At 38.3% G+C, this 19,218-nt stretch overlaps 1 protein-coding gene across 2 annotated transcripts in view; it reads left to right on the top strand.

Annotated features, from left to right (window-relative positions):
• LOC119741814 (splicing factor 3B subunit 2-like) overlaps positions 1-12,967 on the top strand; it is a 54,617-nt gene extending 41,650 nt beyond the window's left edge. For both annotated transcript variants that reach the window (XM_038217714.1, XM_038217715.1), the window contains exon 19: positions 11,648-12,967. In XM_038217714.1, the coding sequence (XP_038073642.1) occupies positions 11,648-11,716 (69 nt within the window). In that variant the 3' untranslated portion in view covers positions 11,717-12,967. The remainder of the gene's footprint in view (positions 1-11,647) is intronic.
• The last annotated feature ends 6,251 nt before the right edge of the window (positions 12,968-19,218 follow it).

Below are 19,218 nucleotides of genomic sequence, written 5' to 3'. Positions count from 1 at the left end.
ATACTTCTCCGGCATTACAATTTAAAGCTGTTTGTGGACAACGTAGTTTTTCTGGTGTAGTTTGCATGCAGATAATGCAAGCAGTCCAATCCATGATGACTGTCCTGAAATACGATAGTAACAGTTCACATAAGCAATAAAAAGGTAGAATGTTCAAACCAATTATACGTTCCAATGTTGCAAAATAATATGTTTTGTGGAAGTTTGTAAACTTGCAAAGGTATATTTTACGCAAGATGAATTATATCTACAATTTCTACAAAGACTTCTGTTCATTTTTACCAAAATCTCTAATAATTAATAAACAAGACTACAGATGAAGCTTTTTTAAAGATTATTTATTTGCACGATCTCAGTCGCAATCCAGCTTTGTGGAAACAAGAAAGGATAAACTACTCACACAGTGGACCTTCAGAGATGCTCTGCTCGTGTCACACAGAAGATGATGTCTGATGGATACTTCAATAGGATAGACGGTCCATCAACGACAAGGATGGTGCATTTAATCGAGAAACACACTTGTGCTTGTGCATCATGGATAATTGTTTGTCTTTTTCACGTCCCAAACTAAAAACCTTTACAAACTGCAGGACATGACTTGCTGCACTGGTATTGTGTTTGTAATGGTTACAGGATACGAAGGTTCTCTAGTTCGAAGGGTCATTAGTCCAAAGGTTCGTTAGTCCGAAGGTTCAATAGTCCGAAGGTTCGATAATTCGAAGGTTCGATAGTCCGAAGGTCCCATTAGTCCGAAAATAGAATACGGTTAATTAATCCGAAGGTTCGATAGTCCGAATAGACGATAGGGTTCGATAGTCCGAATTGAGAGAAAGGTCCGATAGTCCGAATTGAGAATAAGGTTCGATTGTCCGAATGGGCAATACGGTTCGTCAGTATGACTCTTCGGACTATCGGACCTTACTGTGGATTCGGACTATCGGACCTTATTGTCGATTCGGACTATCGGACCTTACTGTCGATTCGGACCATCGGACCATCATAGAGTCTTTTCGGACTATCGAACCTTATTGTCAATTCGGACTATCAAACCTTCGGACTATTGAACCTTATTTTCAAGCCCGCTGGAACAAACTTTTGCCAGGGGGTGCTGGAATTTCTAAAGGATGGACAAAATTAATGCGAACGCGGAGCGCAAAGCCCTTACGGCGTGGATTAAAGGGCCCCTAAAAGTTTTGGAATATGGATGCTCTGTGGTGCAATATGAGGCGATTCCTAGCAACTTTCATATGACTTTTTTAGCAAACGTTTTTTTGAGATTATAAAGACAATTTATTTCACTTTTTTGTTTAGAATATACTGTTGCTCTTATAACGTTTCTACTGTACTGAAAAGTCGAAAACCCTGTATTTTTATCTCCATTCTTTGTTCCATTTAATTCTGGACAAAGAATTGTATCATTATGCATGACATCGCATGTAAATATCATTGTTGCTAGGCTGCTTTCTTACATTTAGTAAATTCCGTCGTGTATGTTTTGTTTTATTTTCCGAGCCCTTACGGCGTGGGGCCACAGGGCCAGGGGCCTGCTTTAAGGCCCCTGAAAATGTTGGATTCTGGATGCACTGTGATGAAATATACTGAAGTACATGTATATACTTAAACTTATAAAACTTGAAAGGGTGTTTTTTGGTTCAAGTTAAAACAAAATGGTTCCACTGGAAGCGGGTGAATTTCTGTTCATAAAAATATTCACATAGGCCTAAATGATGTAGCTCTTGATATATTTGCAGTGTTATTTGTTTGTTACAGGGAATGGCAAATATAAAAGATTAACAGACCAAATGCATCTTTATGTTTATGATCGGTAGGTGGCAAGTTTGGGGCTAGGCAAGGATTTATCGGTCTACTGAGTTTTTATGAGAAAAAACTTGCAAAGGGTAACACATGAATAGCTCTTTTATTAAAACGAAACTACACTGGAACTAGTTTCAATGGAAGCCCGTCCCACTCCTATTAGGTTGGGATGTGTGTGAACCTTGCTATTTGTTAATGTTGAGTACAGAATGCTAGCAACGTCAATGAAACTTTTAAATGAAAAGACAAACCTTCAGGGGAAAGGTATGAACTTTGCCCCTATTGAAAGATCGAATGAAAAAAATCGTGGCAAGCATAATCAACTTTGCCACCATTGTCATGGCCGAGGTTATTTTTTTCGGGTCAAAGCTTCCATCATGGCGGAAATATCATAGACATGTCATGATTTTAGATACATTGAGAGAAATATCGATTCTGCACTGCCTGAAAATTTAAAAAATACCTCCTCCTGATATTTTACAGTGTTACTTTGTGCTAGTCGTTCGAAGCGCCGCGCTTAGCCGCGGCAAAACTAGAAACGAACAAAACGAAGGAGATATTTTTAGAGCAAGCATAATGTATAGCGCAGCGGCCCAATTTCAACGTCGTAGAACACTGCTGGCTGAACACATTTTTGCCCGGGAGTAGGGGGTGCTGAAGCATATTTCAGCACCCCGATCCAAAAAGTTGGGGGTGCTGCAGCACCCACAGCACCCCCCGTTCCCGCGGGCTTGTTATTTTCGTTTCGGACTATTGAACCTTCGGACTGATTAACCTTATTCTAAATTCGGACTATCGAACCTTCGGATAAATAAACCTTCAGACTGATGAACCTTCGGATTAATGAACCTTCGGACTATTGCATCAAATGTTCGGATTAACGAACCTTATTTCATTTTCGGACAAACGAACCCCCCTTATGGAAATTTTGTGCATTTGAACTATCGAATGTTCGGACTAAAGAACCTTCGGACTATTGGACCTTCGGACTATCGGGCGGCCCCCGTTTGTAATACATTGTTAAAAGACGTACCATCACCATTTCCGGCCACTCTGTTAATCTATTTCAGGTTACCACGTTCCTTTCTGTCTGGCTCCTAACCCATACCTCATTACCCATAATATACAACACATATAAGAATGTTACGTCTTCCAGCTATAGTAAATGGTCAAAACAAATGGATGTGGTAAAGACCAAATTCAAGGAGCCGCACAATTTCACACAATTTATTTTCTGCGTGACAAATACCGTCATTGTAGCACTTTTGTCCATAATCAAAATGCTTAGATTTTTCAAGAAAATTTGAAAATAGTGACGTCACTGCAACAGCAAATCAGCTTATTGTTACTTAAATGTCACTGATTATATCACTCTTCAATTCCCTGACCCTCAAAATGTCAAATTAATTACTTGGAATCTCATCACAACGCTTCACGACCTTATTTTCTACAATTAATTACTGTACGAGCTCGGTAGTATATTGTGACGTCATTATTACGTCATAAAGTACCCTTCCTGTCATCTGATTTTTTTTGCATCCTACCCTATTTTTGATCGTAACACATTGGCAAAGCTTTGGTGAAAAAAATGGTGCTTTCAAATACCATGTAACGATCCTTAGCATTTTTGTTACTAATGTAGCTCGCTATAAGATGCCTCACTTTCCCGCTTATCTTTGGAACAAGTTTAAACATATTTATGATACTAATAATCAATTACAAAAACTCTTTTGGCATAGAATTTGAACTTTTCTCTTGAACTTAAAAACAACATCTCACAATTCCACATACTGTTTGCATGTTCAAACAAAGTGTCAATGTGACTACCCAAAATCCATGATTTTAGCCTAAAAAACATGTCTTTTGACCAAAAAAGGTTTTTTTGACCCACAAAATCACCCTTACATGTAACTATATTCCATCCCCATGACATACCACTCAAATGAAAGAGCTTGCTGTCCCCTTTAATTTGATACCACATTTGTTGCTGTAATGCTTGTAGTTCTGAAGATTATTATCAATTTATATTTTTTTCATGTTAGCTGATGATGTCATAATGACGTCATACATGCCCTTCCCATCATCCAATTTTTTGCGTCCGCAAACTTCTCACAAACGTTTTCAGTGAGCAAATGTTTGGGTTCACAATTTGAACAGAAAACCCCTTAACTGAACAGTGTCCTTCTCAAATGACATCACAGCAACAGCGCCCTCAGTTTTCCAGAAAAGCATGGAACAGTTTAAATGTTTAAAGAAACCAAAAAGGGATGTCAGATAGTTTTCATACACTTCAGAGGGGTAGAAAGTTGCACAAAATATGTTCCTGAGAAAAATTCACTTCATGGATCCTTAAAACATCCTTTTTTACTCAGCACATTTAAAAAACGGAAAGTCTGCCCTGCCGTAGGTAAGAAAAATAAATACATGTACACAAAAGTGTACATGTACACGTGTACTGTTTTTTAGACATCTGGTGTACATTTACATGTAAGAGCCATGCAATGGATTTTTTTAATGCAATCCTTGAAAATAACCTTTCTGTCCTACATGTATTTAACCTTTTAAAAAAATTTGTTTTGCCATTTTCAAGGGTATTTTCACATGCAAAAGTGTGATGTTATTTGAAGGCAGGAACCTATGTTACAGCTATTTCAGCACCAAAAGTTGCCAGACTTTTGGATATTTTGCTGTCTTAAATGTTCTTTTCCTTAATATTTTTAATTTTAGCGCCATCGGACAAATGGTTTTTGCGCTACCGACTGCCATTGTTTGGAAGCCTCAAAATGGGCGTGGCCGCCAATTTTCAAATGGCCACATCTCCATAACCAAATTTGTTAATCTTGGTTTCTTTGGAAAGGTTACATCATAAGAAATCCAAATATACCATTATTGTTCATGTCTGAGTCATTTGAAGTATGATGACCTTTTGACCTTTACTTTGAACTAGAGTTGGACCTTGTGGATAATGTGACCTTGAGACGAACTTTTGATGAAAATTATATCCCAACATGTTTTCTACTTAATATAAAAAAAATTGGTTTCAAGCTCATCTCAAAGTTGGCAAAAGTGTTGCAAAATGCGATATCCCTTTACATGTACACATCTCAGGGTAAAAAAAAATCCCTGCTTTAAATCCACTCGTACGCTGCCTAGGGATATCACAAATGACTCTGACATAAACAATAATGGTAAATTTGGATTTCTTATGATGTGACCTTTCTAAAGAAACCAAGATTAACAAATTTGGCCCACAAGTTATGGAGATATGGTCATTTGAAAATTGGCGGCCACGCCCATTTTGACCAAAATTGCCAAACAATGGCGGGCAGAAGTGCGAAAACCATTTGTCGATGCACTAAAATTAAAAAGTTCAGCTTGTTCATTCTAAATTATCCCATACAATACATATGAACAGATTTGTAGGGGGTGGGGTTTAAACTTTCAATTTTGGGGGGGTGATTTAACACGGAATGACCCCCTAGCAAAACCGTTCTCAAAGGCAAAAATTTTTTTAAAAAATTGCTTTTATGTCGTGTCCTGACCAGGCTTATTCAGTCTGTAATTATGGAGTTTGTGAGAGAAAGCAGTGCAAATTGATGACTGTAAAATATATATTTAAAAAAAAAAATTGACCACCACTTTTCATTTAATTGATCGCGCAGACAACAAGTGGTAAATTCTAACATGGGGTCCGTGACTAGACTAGTCTGTGTTTGTTATCAAGACGTTCGTTCACACAACAAGTGAACGGGTGAGACTTGCACACTCTAATGAATATGGAATATGATGTATCAATTGTTACCTGACAACCTCCATTAATGCAGTGGACTTGTACTTGTACATTGTGCTGGTACGTGGGTTGCATACAATGTACATGCCTACATGTAAATGTAATTCTAATTACTAGACTGCTATTGTGGCAGATGTTAACATTTCATACAAACATGATTTACTAGATGGGGAACTGCACACACATATTTCTGACTTTCTTTCTGGAGTTGTGCCAACCCAATGTAAAAGACTGTCAGTTTAGGGGTACTGTACCCATCCTGACAGATTCCAGCTAAACAAGTCATTGGGGTTTGATGGATTGAGTTCTGTTAGGGTTTTAATTAATAAAGCACAATTTGAAATATCTGCAACTGGCATGATTGTGTTGCCGTTGTACATGTGTTTCCTGAGCACATTTGTTACCATTCAGGACTGAGAGAGTTTTATTAGTTTTGCATTTTTGGATGTTTGCGGTCCCCGCAAATTTGTTTAGTTTTATACGTTCTGGGACCCCACGTTATGGGGAAGTTTTTTATTGTCAGGGAAATTAGGACCCAGTTATGGGGACTTCTTCTGTCCCCTAGCATCTTTGGTCCCCATAATGCCATGGAGCAACACGTGTGTAGTCCCACAGTTATGGAACACGAATGTACGTACACTCCAATTAGACTTTATTTTCCAGATGCATGAAGGCAAAAATAGCACAGGAAATGAATGAGGATGTAAATCCTCCAGTAACTACCCGATTTCAGGGTTTTTTTCCCAAATTGTAAATAACATACGGGCACGTGTGCATGTAAACCTGCATGCCTCAGATTTTAGGCAAAATGCCAGCGTTCACTAACAACATCCCTGAACTACATGTCTGGACCCCATGCACCAACACTACAGTTGACGATGCTTTGTGACCATTTTCAAAAGCCCCAGTGAAGTTCAATGTATGCACGGCTTTTTCATATCATTCTGAATGTGCAGAGACCCGTAACGTCTTTGCTTGAACTTAGGCGCCGTCAGCAATGCATTCGTATCCCCAACTCTCCCTTTGTAATAGTCCAGGGGTATTGAGTCCCTACCATGAAACTACAAAACACATTGAAATGTTCACTTTAAATGGAAAAAAAGAGAACCCCCCTCCCCCCCCCCCCTTAAAAAAAAAACCAGGCAGATACAGATTAGACTTGAACGAGGTCTAATTTGGAGAGTGCCTTTTAATCCAAATTGGAAGAGCTCTGCATAGCCCACATAGTACGGCAGATAGGTGATGGGATTGTGCCTTTGATGATAAAAGCACGGAATTTGGCGCACAGTCAGAGTATGTCATGAGAAAGATATTTGGCTGCAGGGCCATTGCAGATTTGTCCATTAAAAAATATGGGTAGAATAACAAGCAATGGCAGATATTGCTTGTTATTCTACCTATAATTTTTCAAAGGACAAATCTGCGATAGCCCTATAGCCAAATATCTTTCTCATGTCATACTCTAACTGTGTGCCAAATGCCATGCTTGTATCATCAAAGACACAATTTTCCCAAGTACTTCCCCTTTCTGCCCAAGCTTAGTGCTTGTTCACACTTCCTGGAAGTCCCCTGAACATTTTAGGTATTCCAACGTCCTTATTTACGACAGCAGCGTTCAAATGTGATGCCAATGCCTTGTGGTTTCTGCCATGAAGCTGTTCAAAATTGTGGGCCTATTGCATTGTTGTGCAGAAACTTAACCCATCAAACCCCAACGGCATGTTTTGTTGGAATCTGTCAGGATGGGTACAGTACCCCTAAACTGACAGTCTTTTACATTGGGTTGGCACACCTCCAGAATCAAAGTCAGAAATATGGTGTACAGTTTCCCACATGATGTTGGAATTTGCCAGGATGGGTATGGTTTCTACTATATCATGCTAGGGAGTAAGGGTTTTTATAATGAACCGTGTGTTGTTTTGCAAATTTATGTAAAACCGGCATCAGCATGGTTTTCGTTCATTTACCACAGTGTCCAATATGTCTTTTCCATTTCAGTGCTTTCGGAGTTTTTTCGACTCCACAGTTTATATCCATTTGTAAATTGCCCTTTTGCCTTATTGCAAAATGTGTGCTGCCACATCATTGACTGAGGCCTTTATGCTGACGAAAGGTCCTGTTTTTGTTGTATACCGAACACAGTGCACTTTATGTCGATACGTTTTAAAAAAAATTTGGTCATAAACCGAACACAATGCTCTTCGTGTTTCGGAGGCCTTGCATAAAATCCTTTACTTCTAAACGACATGAACGTACATGTGTTTATAAATCTGTCAATTTTTTCCCTACAAAAAGCACTCATAAATAGCTGAATGCCCATGAACACTTGTAATTGATGTCCTTATACGACAGCTTGCGTGTCCTTATACCGCAGATTAATTGGTTTTTAACACGCCTCTCTCAGTCCGTGTACAGTTTTGGAAATTACTTTGCGATTATGAATACAGGATGCAGGATAACTGGCATTCATTCGAAATCGATAACATTGCTTTGTGTTTTGTCGGTGAACATCACACGTTTTCCACCTGTCTCCCTATTTCTGCTGACCCCTGGTTCCACTCTCGCGTTGTTTGTTTGTGTGTGCTTGCCAACAAAACACGGCAAGACAATTGCTGCTTTAAAATTTCAAACCAAACCAAGAGAACGTTCATTGTTTATCTTTTATAGCTAGTGAGTCATCACTGTCCTGAAGGTTTTATAATCCTCTTCAAGTGCTACACATGTAGATGAAAATTGCAGGCACCAGGATATTAATTCCCCCCCCCCCTTTTTTGACCTTGTGTATAGATACGTGATTATTAATGACTTTAAGTCAATATTTTGTTGCCAGGCACAAAGGTCATTTATGTTTTTGGCCGAGAAAATAAATTGTAACTCCTTAAAAATTATCCATGTGGGTAGGTAGGAAAATATTTAGAACTTTTTTATGTTTGTCCGTCGGCCTTTTACATGTATATTTATTTTATTTACTTTAGGGTTTCGTTTGACTGCATTCTATTTAATTAACATGTTTTAGTGTTTATTTAACCAATAACACACAAAAAACCTGCATAGGGAAGACATTTTTATTTCAAAACATATATTTTATTTTACATGGTTGACCAAGTGTGGCAATAAAAAGTTTGAGGTTGGCAATTTGACCTTAAAAAATCCGGGTAGGTCAGGTTACTGTAAACATACCTTTTATTTGTTTAGGCCTTATATATGGGCATGATTTTCTTTTTGTCCTTTCAAATTTTTTTAAAATTAATGCTAATATATTTGATCGGGCTTAGGCCCAAAAAAAAAATATGTCGGTCTCTGGTCAGCGCGCGCGTCGATTTTAATCATGCGCGTCGATCTTTTTTTTCCAAAATGTTCCGCGGTAGCTCCAACAGCGCCCTCTATTTCCGCACCTCCTCAATTTTTTTTTACCAAAGAGCACCAAGGAATGGGAAATTGCACCAAGGCAAATGATTGAAAGCACCAAGGCAAATTAAGTAGGACACCAATGTACATGAGGACACCAAAAAAGCAAAATAGTACCCACCTTGTCTGTACCATCCAAGCTTGAAGAGAAAAAAAAAAAGCAAAAAAAAAAAAAAAAAAAAGCCGCGTGGCCGCGTCAATTCCGGATCTTTGGTCTGACCAGAGACCGAATTTTTTTTTTTTGGCCTTAGCATGGAAAGTCAAGCTTGCTGAAATAACATTATTATCCTTTTTTGGGGTTGCATGTTTAAATGTCTCCTCCGTATTAACCCTACCACCAAAACCCTTCAAAATCCAACTGCATGTTTTGTTGGAATCTGTTGGAGTGAGGACTGCACTAGTAAACTGATTATGCTTTACAATTGGTCAGGCATACCATCATAATCAGGGTCCAACAGTTTGGGTGTAGACTTTACCATATGGTGTTGGATTTTGCAAGAGTGAGGAAGGTTCCTAGTAAATCACTCTAGGGGGTTAGGGTTTAGCTGCCAGAAAGACTTGGGTTCTTCTTATGCGAAAAACGTACAAGTTTTCAGCATTGGTGTCTTATCGTGTGAAAATCTAATTGGGAGTTGTTCTGCATAGAATTTAATTATAACAATTTTGTTAATTTTGTTACAAACTAGATTATGTCATTTGTTGATTTGTTGTAGGATTGGGTTGTTTTATACAGTAATGACATTGTCAACCCTTATGTCCTAAATGCTCTTTGGGGGTCAAGGACCAAATACCACAGAATACTACATGTGTTGTGCACACTTGTATGGAAAGAAATGCATACTACAGGTTACTACGCATAAGTATTTTGTAGCTTTAGGTGAGGTTAGGGATAAAACATTCTGAAAATTGATGAAAGGTCTTGAAAGATGCATATCTTTCTATACTACAGTAATAATGTCTTTCAGATTCAAAAAGTCTGATTTCAGACGGAAGTCTGAAAAATCTCATGCCTGATTTGTAAAACTACACATTTTTCTGTAACTATTTGAAAGTAAAAGTTCAAAAGATATTATTATGCCCTGGAGTCAGGTTGTCGTAGCGGTACTTTTCTCGCCTTCCACCGCTGTGACCCGGGTTCGATTCCTGCTACGGTCAATATGTTGATGAAGTTTTCAGCCTCCCTACTTGATTCCGTGGGTTTGTTTTTCCTGAGAATGTTTTTCTTTGGTTTTTCTCCCACATCTGAAACTGTAATTTCTTCACATTGTCTTCTCTTTACTGGGCCCCATGAGAGACCAGTGGATTCCACTGAATGGGCAACCTAATTAAAATAAGATTAAAATAAAAAATGAATAAAATGAAATACATGTACATGTACCAGTAGCCCTGTCAGGGTCATTGAAGCAAAACTGGGAGTTACTACGTAACGTTTTATTTGTATTTCTGTGATGGTTGTCGAGTTAGGATGAGAGATCAATAGCCGTTGTAAAAATCATAAAATCTGTTGTAAACAGCCACTTGAATCGTATGATGCATGAAGTTCAAGCTGCAGACAATGGTATTGCTCAACAATGTCTGTTCAAAACAAACCTGAAAAAAAACCTTGCTTTATTCATGGAGGACAATGGACAATCTGTTTATGTTTCATTTATGGATGAAATTGTAATGTAGGCACACTGCCCAATTAAATGATGCACTTACTGTCCAATTAGATAATGCACTTACCGGTACTGTTGCTTTAACTCGAGATTAGCAATACAAAAACCATGCCTTTTCTACACTTTTGGTGCCAGTCAATTTTTTGTTTAACAACTCTCCCTTTTTTAAGTTAAGATGCAATAATTGTTGTCTGTCATTAAAAAAAAATACATGTAGTATACAAATATTGAGTGGCTCAGAGTGGAATTGGAGGAATATTATCGCAAGGTAAAATCTTGACATTTCTATTTCACGAGGCGAAGCCGAGTGAAATGGAAAAGTACAGGTTTTACCGAGTGATAATATTCCTCCCATTTCACAATTTAAAGCCACTAACATAGGCCTGTATATAACTGACATAGATTCTTGTCATTTGATTTACGGTAAAAATGGACTTCTATTTCAATACAAAATTGGTGAGAAATGTATTTCGCTCTTAAACCACCCCTTCACGAAATGTTTGAACCCAAGTCTGTAGCAACTGGCTCTTGGAACAATACGCGCAACGCTCAACGCGCACGCCAGCATGCATTTTCACACAAACACCGCGCCATGGAACAAGGATGATCCTAACTGTTGAATAGTAAATCTCATTCCCCATGGGCGAATGGGACTTTTTGAACCCCGGCATGAATGAGAGCAATAACGAATGTCACGTGATGTGAGTTCCACCAGTCAAATGAAGAGGATCTGTATGCCAGTTATATAATTAAAACTGAACTTAGTACTGCCTGTTTTTCACTTGCTGACTCAGATGGAACTCGAACCCACGACTTCCTGCTTTTGGGTGCAAGCGTCTTAACCACTCGACCATCAAGCTTGCAGGGGTCGGCTGGCTGGTTCGAATCTAATATAGCACTCCACAGTGTTAGAAATAGGCCAACACTGATAATTTTTATTTAACTTTTGTTTTGTGTCTTTTCCCTTTTTTAACAGAATAAGAGAAAGAAGCAGAGCCAAGACAGTGGGAAGGCAGCCAAGAAGTACAAGGAATTCAAATTTTAGGGTTTTTTTTGTTTTCTTAATTATGTTTTAAATAGGCATTTTAGAAGTTTACTCTCCAGTTTCAGATATTTCAAAGGCTTTGTGTTGGTTATTTGATTTCAGAAAAAAAAGGTGAAATGAATGGTTGATTACATTGAACTTTAATTAATATTTGATTGCAAGAAGGCTAGCATTACTACTGGGTACGAACCATTTATATTTTTTTTACAAGTGGATTCGGCCAACCTCAGTTTTACACTTGATTTTCTAGGGAACGTTGATTTTTTTTCATGGAAACCATACAATGAAAACAGGAGAGGAAGTACGCATTTTTGAAAATCAAACTTTCATTTTGGATGGGTGTTGTAATTACATTATTAAAAAAAACTTTCTTTTTGTAAACCTTAAAGGCCTCTGGAATCAATCGATTTTGACGAAAGTAAACTTACCGAAATTGATTCAGCATGGATGCCTGATATTACTAAAATGTGACAAGATTTTTTTTTGGAGCGCCTTTCAGTGTTTGGCTGGTCAGCTTGTGCTTGGAAACAATTTAGGCACAAATGAAATTTTAAAAACGCCTGTTTTGTTTTGTATTGAAAGAAAGAGAGAAGACATTGATATTGTAATGCGTGCCAAATAATGAGAATTTTCATGCTGAAATTTCAAATTGGCTCAAAAGGTTCAGCAATATCATTTGGGCCATCAACTAGCCGACAACATTTCGGTCTTACAGCTGTGTGAAAAGCTAGAAGCTATAGACAGTGTTACATAGTTTCCAAAATTGGGAGGTCGTTGTCGTGATGCCAACTTTCATCAAACAGTTCTCTCCTGCAGTCTGAATGTATATCTCTTGAAACTTTGAATGGTTTAATAGTGTTGACATAACTGTTTAGTGTGGGTCGAATAACATGCCGAAAATGCTTAAATGCCTAGAAGTATTTTAAGCAAACATTTAACAAATATTAAGTTCACACGACTGAAACTGTAGTAATGTCAACTGAAAAACGGCCAACGATACACTATTACTTCAAGTGCACAGCATTTTTTTTCTTAGAACAATTTTTAAAGTTCTGCTACATTCCTACATTTTCGGTCATTTCTCTAGTAAAAATGGTCGGCAAAAGTTCTTTTCAAAGAGCCAGTAATATTAAGTTGGCCTTTTTTATGTTGTAAACTTGTTAGGTAATTTTAAATCTGATTACCCACTGTGAAAGAGCCTGCACTGTCTTCATCTGAATAAAAGTACCCGTTTGGTGTTTTGTAACAAAGCGTGAAAGTTTACATGTAATGTGTGGTGCTGTCTAGAACACAATTTTTTTGGGGAATATACAGCATTTACCTATAAACCTTCATCAGGTTAGTTGTTTAGCACCCTTCTTTAGACTTTTAGCACTTTCGTTGCTTCAAACGAAAACATTAGTGTCCGTTCTGATCTCCACATAATAGGTTCCATCTAATGACAATTTGACAAAACAGGCCAAACTTTGTGATGTCTTTGCCAACGTTTATCACCAAAATGGTTGCCGTGGCGGCTACTGTAAAACCTTCCGACTTTCCAGTGGCCTCTCATTGTATCTGGCATTGTATCCATCAAAAATGAATCGATGACGAATGAGCTGGAAAAATAACCACAGGACAATTTATGCAAAAGCTCGCCATGGACATGGACAATACGTAAAAATCGCAGAATAGTCGTGGCAATGTTGTTCTCGTGTCGAGTAAATGATTCTCTGGGGAAAAAAAATGTTGCAACCAGATGCCACTTCACAGGTTGTGTACAAAGCATACGGAGAGTCAACAATATTTTCAAAGTATTTCCTAACAAAATTGAAAATGTTTCTGAGTCCCAGATTCATGTCTTATCATTTTTGCAATGACTGACCTTCATTGAGATGATATATGAAGACAAAAGTGGCGTCAGGTTGCAACATTTTTTTTCCGATTCTCTTTTGTTGTACGAAAATGGAGCATGTTCACAATACGACTCATCAATCTGTTGTCAATTGAATCTAAAACTAAAACCAGATGTATTTGCTATCATCGTCGGCAATGTAATGTGGCCTACCTGTGGCTTATGGGCCTATATACCTGTCCCGTTGTGCAAGGTTTTTTTTTTAAATAAAATGGAAGCTTTTTCAAACAAATCAGCTACATTTTTTCCATTTTTTTTCTCACATTTCTGCTAGGAATGATAACAAAATTCATTCTGCTAGATTTTCTGTCAAACTCGTCCCCCCCCCAAAAAAAATTCCGTCAAATTTAGCCGAAACTCGGCTAAACCGGTCCCTCTGTTCAGGACACCACTGTTGTGGAGACGGCACGCTGTTGTCACACTGTTGTGAAGGCATGCACTAGTATTGGCCTATATCTTTCACCTATTAAACAGTTGAACAAATTTCCCGCACACATTTTTTGTTGTACCGAATTCGTCGTAGTCGTGGAGAGATCTGAGAGTAAACATTGTCCATTGTTGTTTTTATTTACACGCACATAAACGTGATGAATGAAGTGCATTGTCGCTGCGAGTTTGACAAATACGGGCCAGGTATTACATATATTTGTAGAAATTTTCGCAGTTGTAAATCGCAAGAACAGTAAATAGTACTTATAATACAGTCTCGGATATAATTCGCATAATGACTTTGTATCCGAATGTCGGATGAAGGCCATGCATTTAAGTGGGGGAAACACGAATGCCAAAGGATCTCAATAATTAAAACGTAATTAATCTAGCTGACAGATGGCCAATATAGATGGCAAGTCCCTCGGGTTTGTTTTTAATCCGCAAATCTGCAAAATGCTTTGAAACCGAATGTCATCTGAAGTGTATTTTGGTGGCACGACAAACCCTATATTTTGGATACCAAGGAATCTTAATACGTACTTTATATGGGTCTACCCGATGTTCCCCAATACCGATGTTCCCCGAAATCCTTAGGATTAGGGTTAGGGTTAAGGTTGGGGAACATCGGTATTGAGGAACGTAGGTATGCACCCTTTTATATGAGGTGTTGCAAATCAATCTCAGATATTTCTAAATAACCCTAGTTTTAAACACTATAATGGACCTAACTTTTGATAGTGTCAAAGAGAATTTAAGTTTGCTGTAGAATTCAATTTATACATTTAAGTATTAGAACTTCACACGTGATGCTATCCCAGTCCCATCATGTCGTGCAAAGTCGTGTGTTCAGACGATCAACCCGAAAACATTCCCCGTACAGCACAATCCGAACACCGCTTGGTCATATTACAGTAAAGTATCCTGCTGACGAACACAAATAAGAGACCGCTGATCGAAGAATACACCATGGTCCCTGAAGCCCATCTGACAAGGTACAGGTGGACCACGTCGTCACTGAATTATTCTTCAATGCGTGTATATGCACAGAACAAAAATGTTGGCTCTGAGAAAAATAAATAAATATATACTCTACTTCAGATTGGATTTTCAGATTTTATCTGTTGGGCAAATCTGCATGGTTTACAAAGTGATTCGGGTTTCAAAATTTCAATAAGAATGGACGCAGACCCCCTTTCTTGACTTTAAATCTTCAACGCATGTTCTTCTTTAGCGAGCGAGTGCTCATATTCGCAGAAAGCTAAAATTGTCATTCATAAGAACAGTTTTGAAAACTCAAAAGGAAATGCTCCTGGGCAATTTTCAATGCGATAAATAGTTGGACGTCAGGCAACCTATGAAACCCATGCTACGGGTACATTTCGAAACGTGCGGTACTGGTGTTTGCTGTCTGATATGGAACGCCATTCATTGCATTCAGTGAGAGAATAATACCCCGATCTACTACAAACAGAATTTGGCTGAGTTCAAGACCCCTCGTCAAAATGAGTGAATTGAATTCCAGACTTGAGCACATCAGACAAAGGGGAACTCGTTGACGAATATTCGTAATGCCAGCTGCAGATGTGGAGGAACTTCAGCCAAGTGTATAGGCAGCGCACACATTTTTTTCCCTCAGAATTTCCTCATGGCCACAATTAATAAAAACTTTGTTTCCTGCAAGTATGAATTTGGAATCGGTCATTTTCTTCTTGTCACAATGTTGAAAGTCACACCAAATAGACTGCAAAGCCATGTAAATATACAGGGTGAGTAAAAAGAAAGCGGAACCCGAACCCCAAAATTATATTTCATATTTTAAAAAAAATGTAGCACCAAACATAATGATGACTGGAAAGCCAATTTCATATGCTACTTTAAGATGAAAAAAATTACTGAAATTGCTCAATCCGTTCAAAGAATATCACCATTTAAACACAATGACCCTAAAACCTCTTTGTCTCTCCCCGGGTTCGCCAGTGACTGTACAGCCTGGAAATAATGTGAGGTCGTGTTCTTTCGTACATTACCTTCTGTTTTGAATCTGTAACTAGGCGACAATGCGAACGTCAATGCGAACGTAATAGGGATACATCATCACTAACACAATGTTTGCGATGAACCGTTGAGTTTCACCGCGAAACAAACATCATTGCTCAGTTTCTCTTGCCAAATGGTCCTCACTTTGGAATACGAAATCAAAATGCAGGACGGATCTGCAAAAAACAAAAGAGCCGTCTAGACGCCCCCACCGACAAAAGTAGGGTTTTTGTCAGGAGATAAAACACGAGTTGTAAGTTGGAAAGAAAAACGTCGATCTTGATGAAGAGCACTAGGAGTACATCTTTTACGACGAATGACTGTTTTCATTAAATTAAGGTCATTAGTCAAGTTTGTTACATACGATTCTTTCTTTGCCGTTTTTTTAGCCAGTTATTTGCACATCTGTTAATTTTTATCTCCTCTCTGACTCTCTACTTCAACGTTCAGCGTTAAACGCAAACATCTCCAGTTTTATTTTTAAATTTTTTTTTTTTTACAAAAGGCACCATTTTAAAAGTCGAACAGCAACGGAGTCAACTACATCAGGTTTTTTTTATTCGAAAAAAAGAAGGAATCTCAAAAATCTTCAGTGGTTCCCACCAGACAATAAATTTATACAATCACAAGTTTGTGTTAATTTAATACAACCATGCAGACTGACAAAGTACACAGTTATGATTATGGTGATGCATGACGATTGATTAACAACTCTGATGTCTGCCTAGATACTTCAACTGGACACAGAAAAAGTTATATGCAAATCATAGGGAAAAAAATAAAAAAATAAACCCAGACCGTATAGACTTAACCTCTGGTCTGATTTACCTATAGTCATTACAGTCAATTTTATAAAGGCAACACTTAATGGCAACACTTAGTTGAAAATTGGTGCACGAAACTTTCAGTTGGATGAATTGGAGGCTAAGGAGTGCTTACAATCTGAAGTTGGTAGATTCTACACTACGATACAACAATGGCGGGAAATATATGTATTAACACCAAAATAATGTTTGAACAGAAACGCGGCGGCCACCTTTGTTTTCCTACGCCCTAACATTCTCGGAGAGAAACCCAGGCAATTATGCTGAAGATGACGTTGTGATCTTCACGAAGCCCTCGTCGTAGCTATTTCAAAAATGGCCGCGGAGTTTCGGTCAGAGTTCGCGATACCGACGATATCCACACGTTAAAATAAAGCCCGGTTCATACTTCATGCGAAAGCGAATGCGAAGCGAATTTGACGTCATAAAACATTCGTTGCGAAATTCGCCCGATTGAAATATGTTCAACTTTTACGAATTCTCAGCGCGAATACTTGCCACGACGTCACAAATTCGCGTTCGCTTTCGCTTTCGCGCAGAGTAGGAACCAGGCTTCAAACCATGCTGCGAATTCTCCACGTATCGTTAGTCCCATCTTGGCATCCGGGTACTAACGATAGCTTCATTTTTCCACAGTGTTCATTGTCTCTCGTCGACTCATCGGTACATATCCAATTATTGCTCAAAAAGCACTGCAAAAGTAAGAGACACTGGAACGTGTGACAGTAAACCTAGAAAGTCAGATATTACAAATCGTGGATGTACTGTGTGTGTATATTTGACTTGGATGGACCGATGCCCTCCGATCTCAAATGGAGCTACTGCCTCGCGAAAACGGCCATCAGAACAGACGACACAAGGACTGCAAGAGCGGCTGAAACCTGGGTGGATCCACCTGAAAAGAAATGTTAACTTGATCAGTCCCGAGTCGAGTTTCATCATTTTCGTTAGTCTAAAAATCCTATGTTGGCACGTGAAAACAAAATTGATTTATTTGTTTTGTGTTGCTTTCTTGGCAAACTTGTTTCTTTGAGACTTTGAAAAGTTAAATATTTACAACATCATCTCTATGAAAACCCTCCTAAACGTATCGCCATTACGCAAAACATAACGTACATGATGAAAAATGTTGCAGGACTGCTCAAGCATGGTTCACCACGCCCACTTGGGGTCAACATACAAATTGAGGTCAGAGTTTTTATGACCCCGCCCAGCTGGCGGGTGTTGCACGAAACTAGTGATTGAAAAGAGGTAATCTTCACAGTTGCCACCTCTTTTTTTAATTTTTTTAATTCCACTGATAAGTGTTTACATCGAATGATTTCATGAGTTGCATCAGTTGATTTCCACTGATCTTGGTCATGGATTGTACGGGCTCATGAGCAAAAAACGCTGGCTGTAAGATCGAACTTTTGCAAGCGCTAGTAAACATGGTGCGATTTCACTGATCTTCTGAACAGAACTTGCTTAACAATTTTTCTTGCTAAAAACAAGTGCAAGTGCACAACTTGAAGCTCTGGCCGTCTTGCAAGAAGTCTTGCATGAAAGTTTGCATGAAATCGATCGAAATCATCCCTGCCAGAACTTAAAATACTCTATGAATTATACCTTCAAGTTAATTAATTGTAAATGAATTAAATGAATTAATTAAATTGTTAATGCATTTTTCCCCCCCAGAAATTATGTCTTTTTAAAAATTGTACATTCCTTGTAATGTAATATTAAGCATATTTAAAATAATGTGAATTATTATTACAACGTCAAAGCTTGAAAAACCCTTCCATTTACGTTATGAGCAACGGGTTATGCATAGGAAAACATTTATTCATATTTAAAAATACAAATAAAATGGTTATTTGTATTTTAAGGCAAAAAACTTGAAGCTGGTCTCCATATTTGAACACTTTTAGGAAAGTTGTGGACTTTTTAAGCAATCGCCGCTAGAGTCCTTCTTGATTGCATTTCTCGGTCTCCGCCGCCTCCCCCCCCCCGAAAAATATTGATAAGCATTGCTAAATCTCAACGTACTATTTCATTGACACAGCTTTAATCCCCCTTTTTATTCATTTATCCGTTCATTCATTTATTCCTTTATTTATTTCTAAATTGATTTCTCTGTGTATTCGTATTTTTAGAGTTTTTTCTTCCTCAGTGAAATTCCCGCTGGCATTTTACACCCGGTGTTCTATCAACGGGTTAATTCACCTTATAGCGTCATGCGCGTTTACCTACCTGCCGTAACCGGCGCCCTTCCCCATAAACCCAACTTGATAACGTCATCGTGTTTCACAGGTCACCGTACAAATAGATACCCA

Source organism: Patiria miniata, unplaced genomic scaffold, assembly GCF_015706575.1.
Source record: "Patiria miniata isolate m_02_andy unplaced genomic scaffold, ASM1570657v1 HiC_scaffold_5, whole genome shotgun sequence".
Lineage (NCBI taxonomy): Eukaryota > Metazoa > Echinodermata > Asteroidea > Valvatida > Asterinidae > Patiria > Patiria miniata.
The sequence above is the reverse complement of the archived record's forward strand: the minus strand, read 5'-3'. Positions and strand labels throughout refer to the sequence as shown.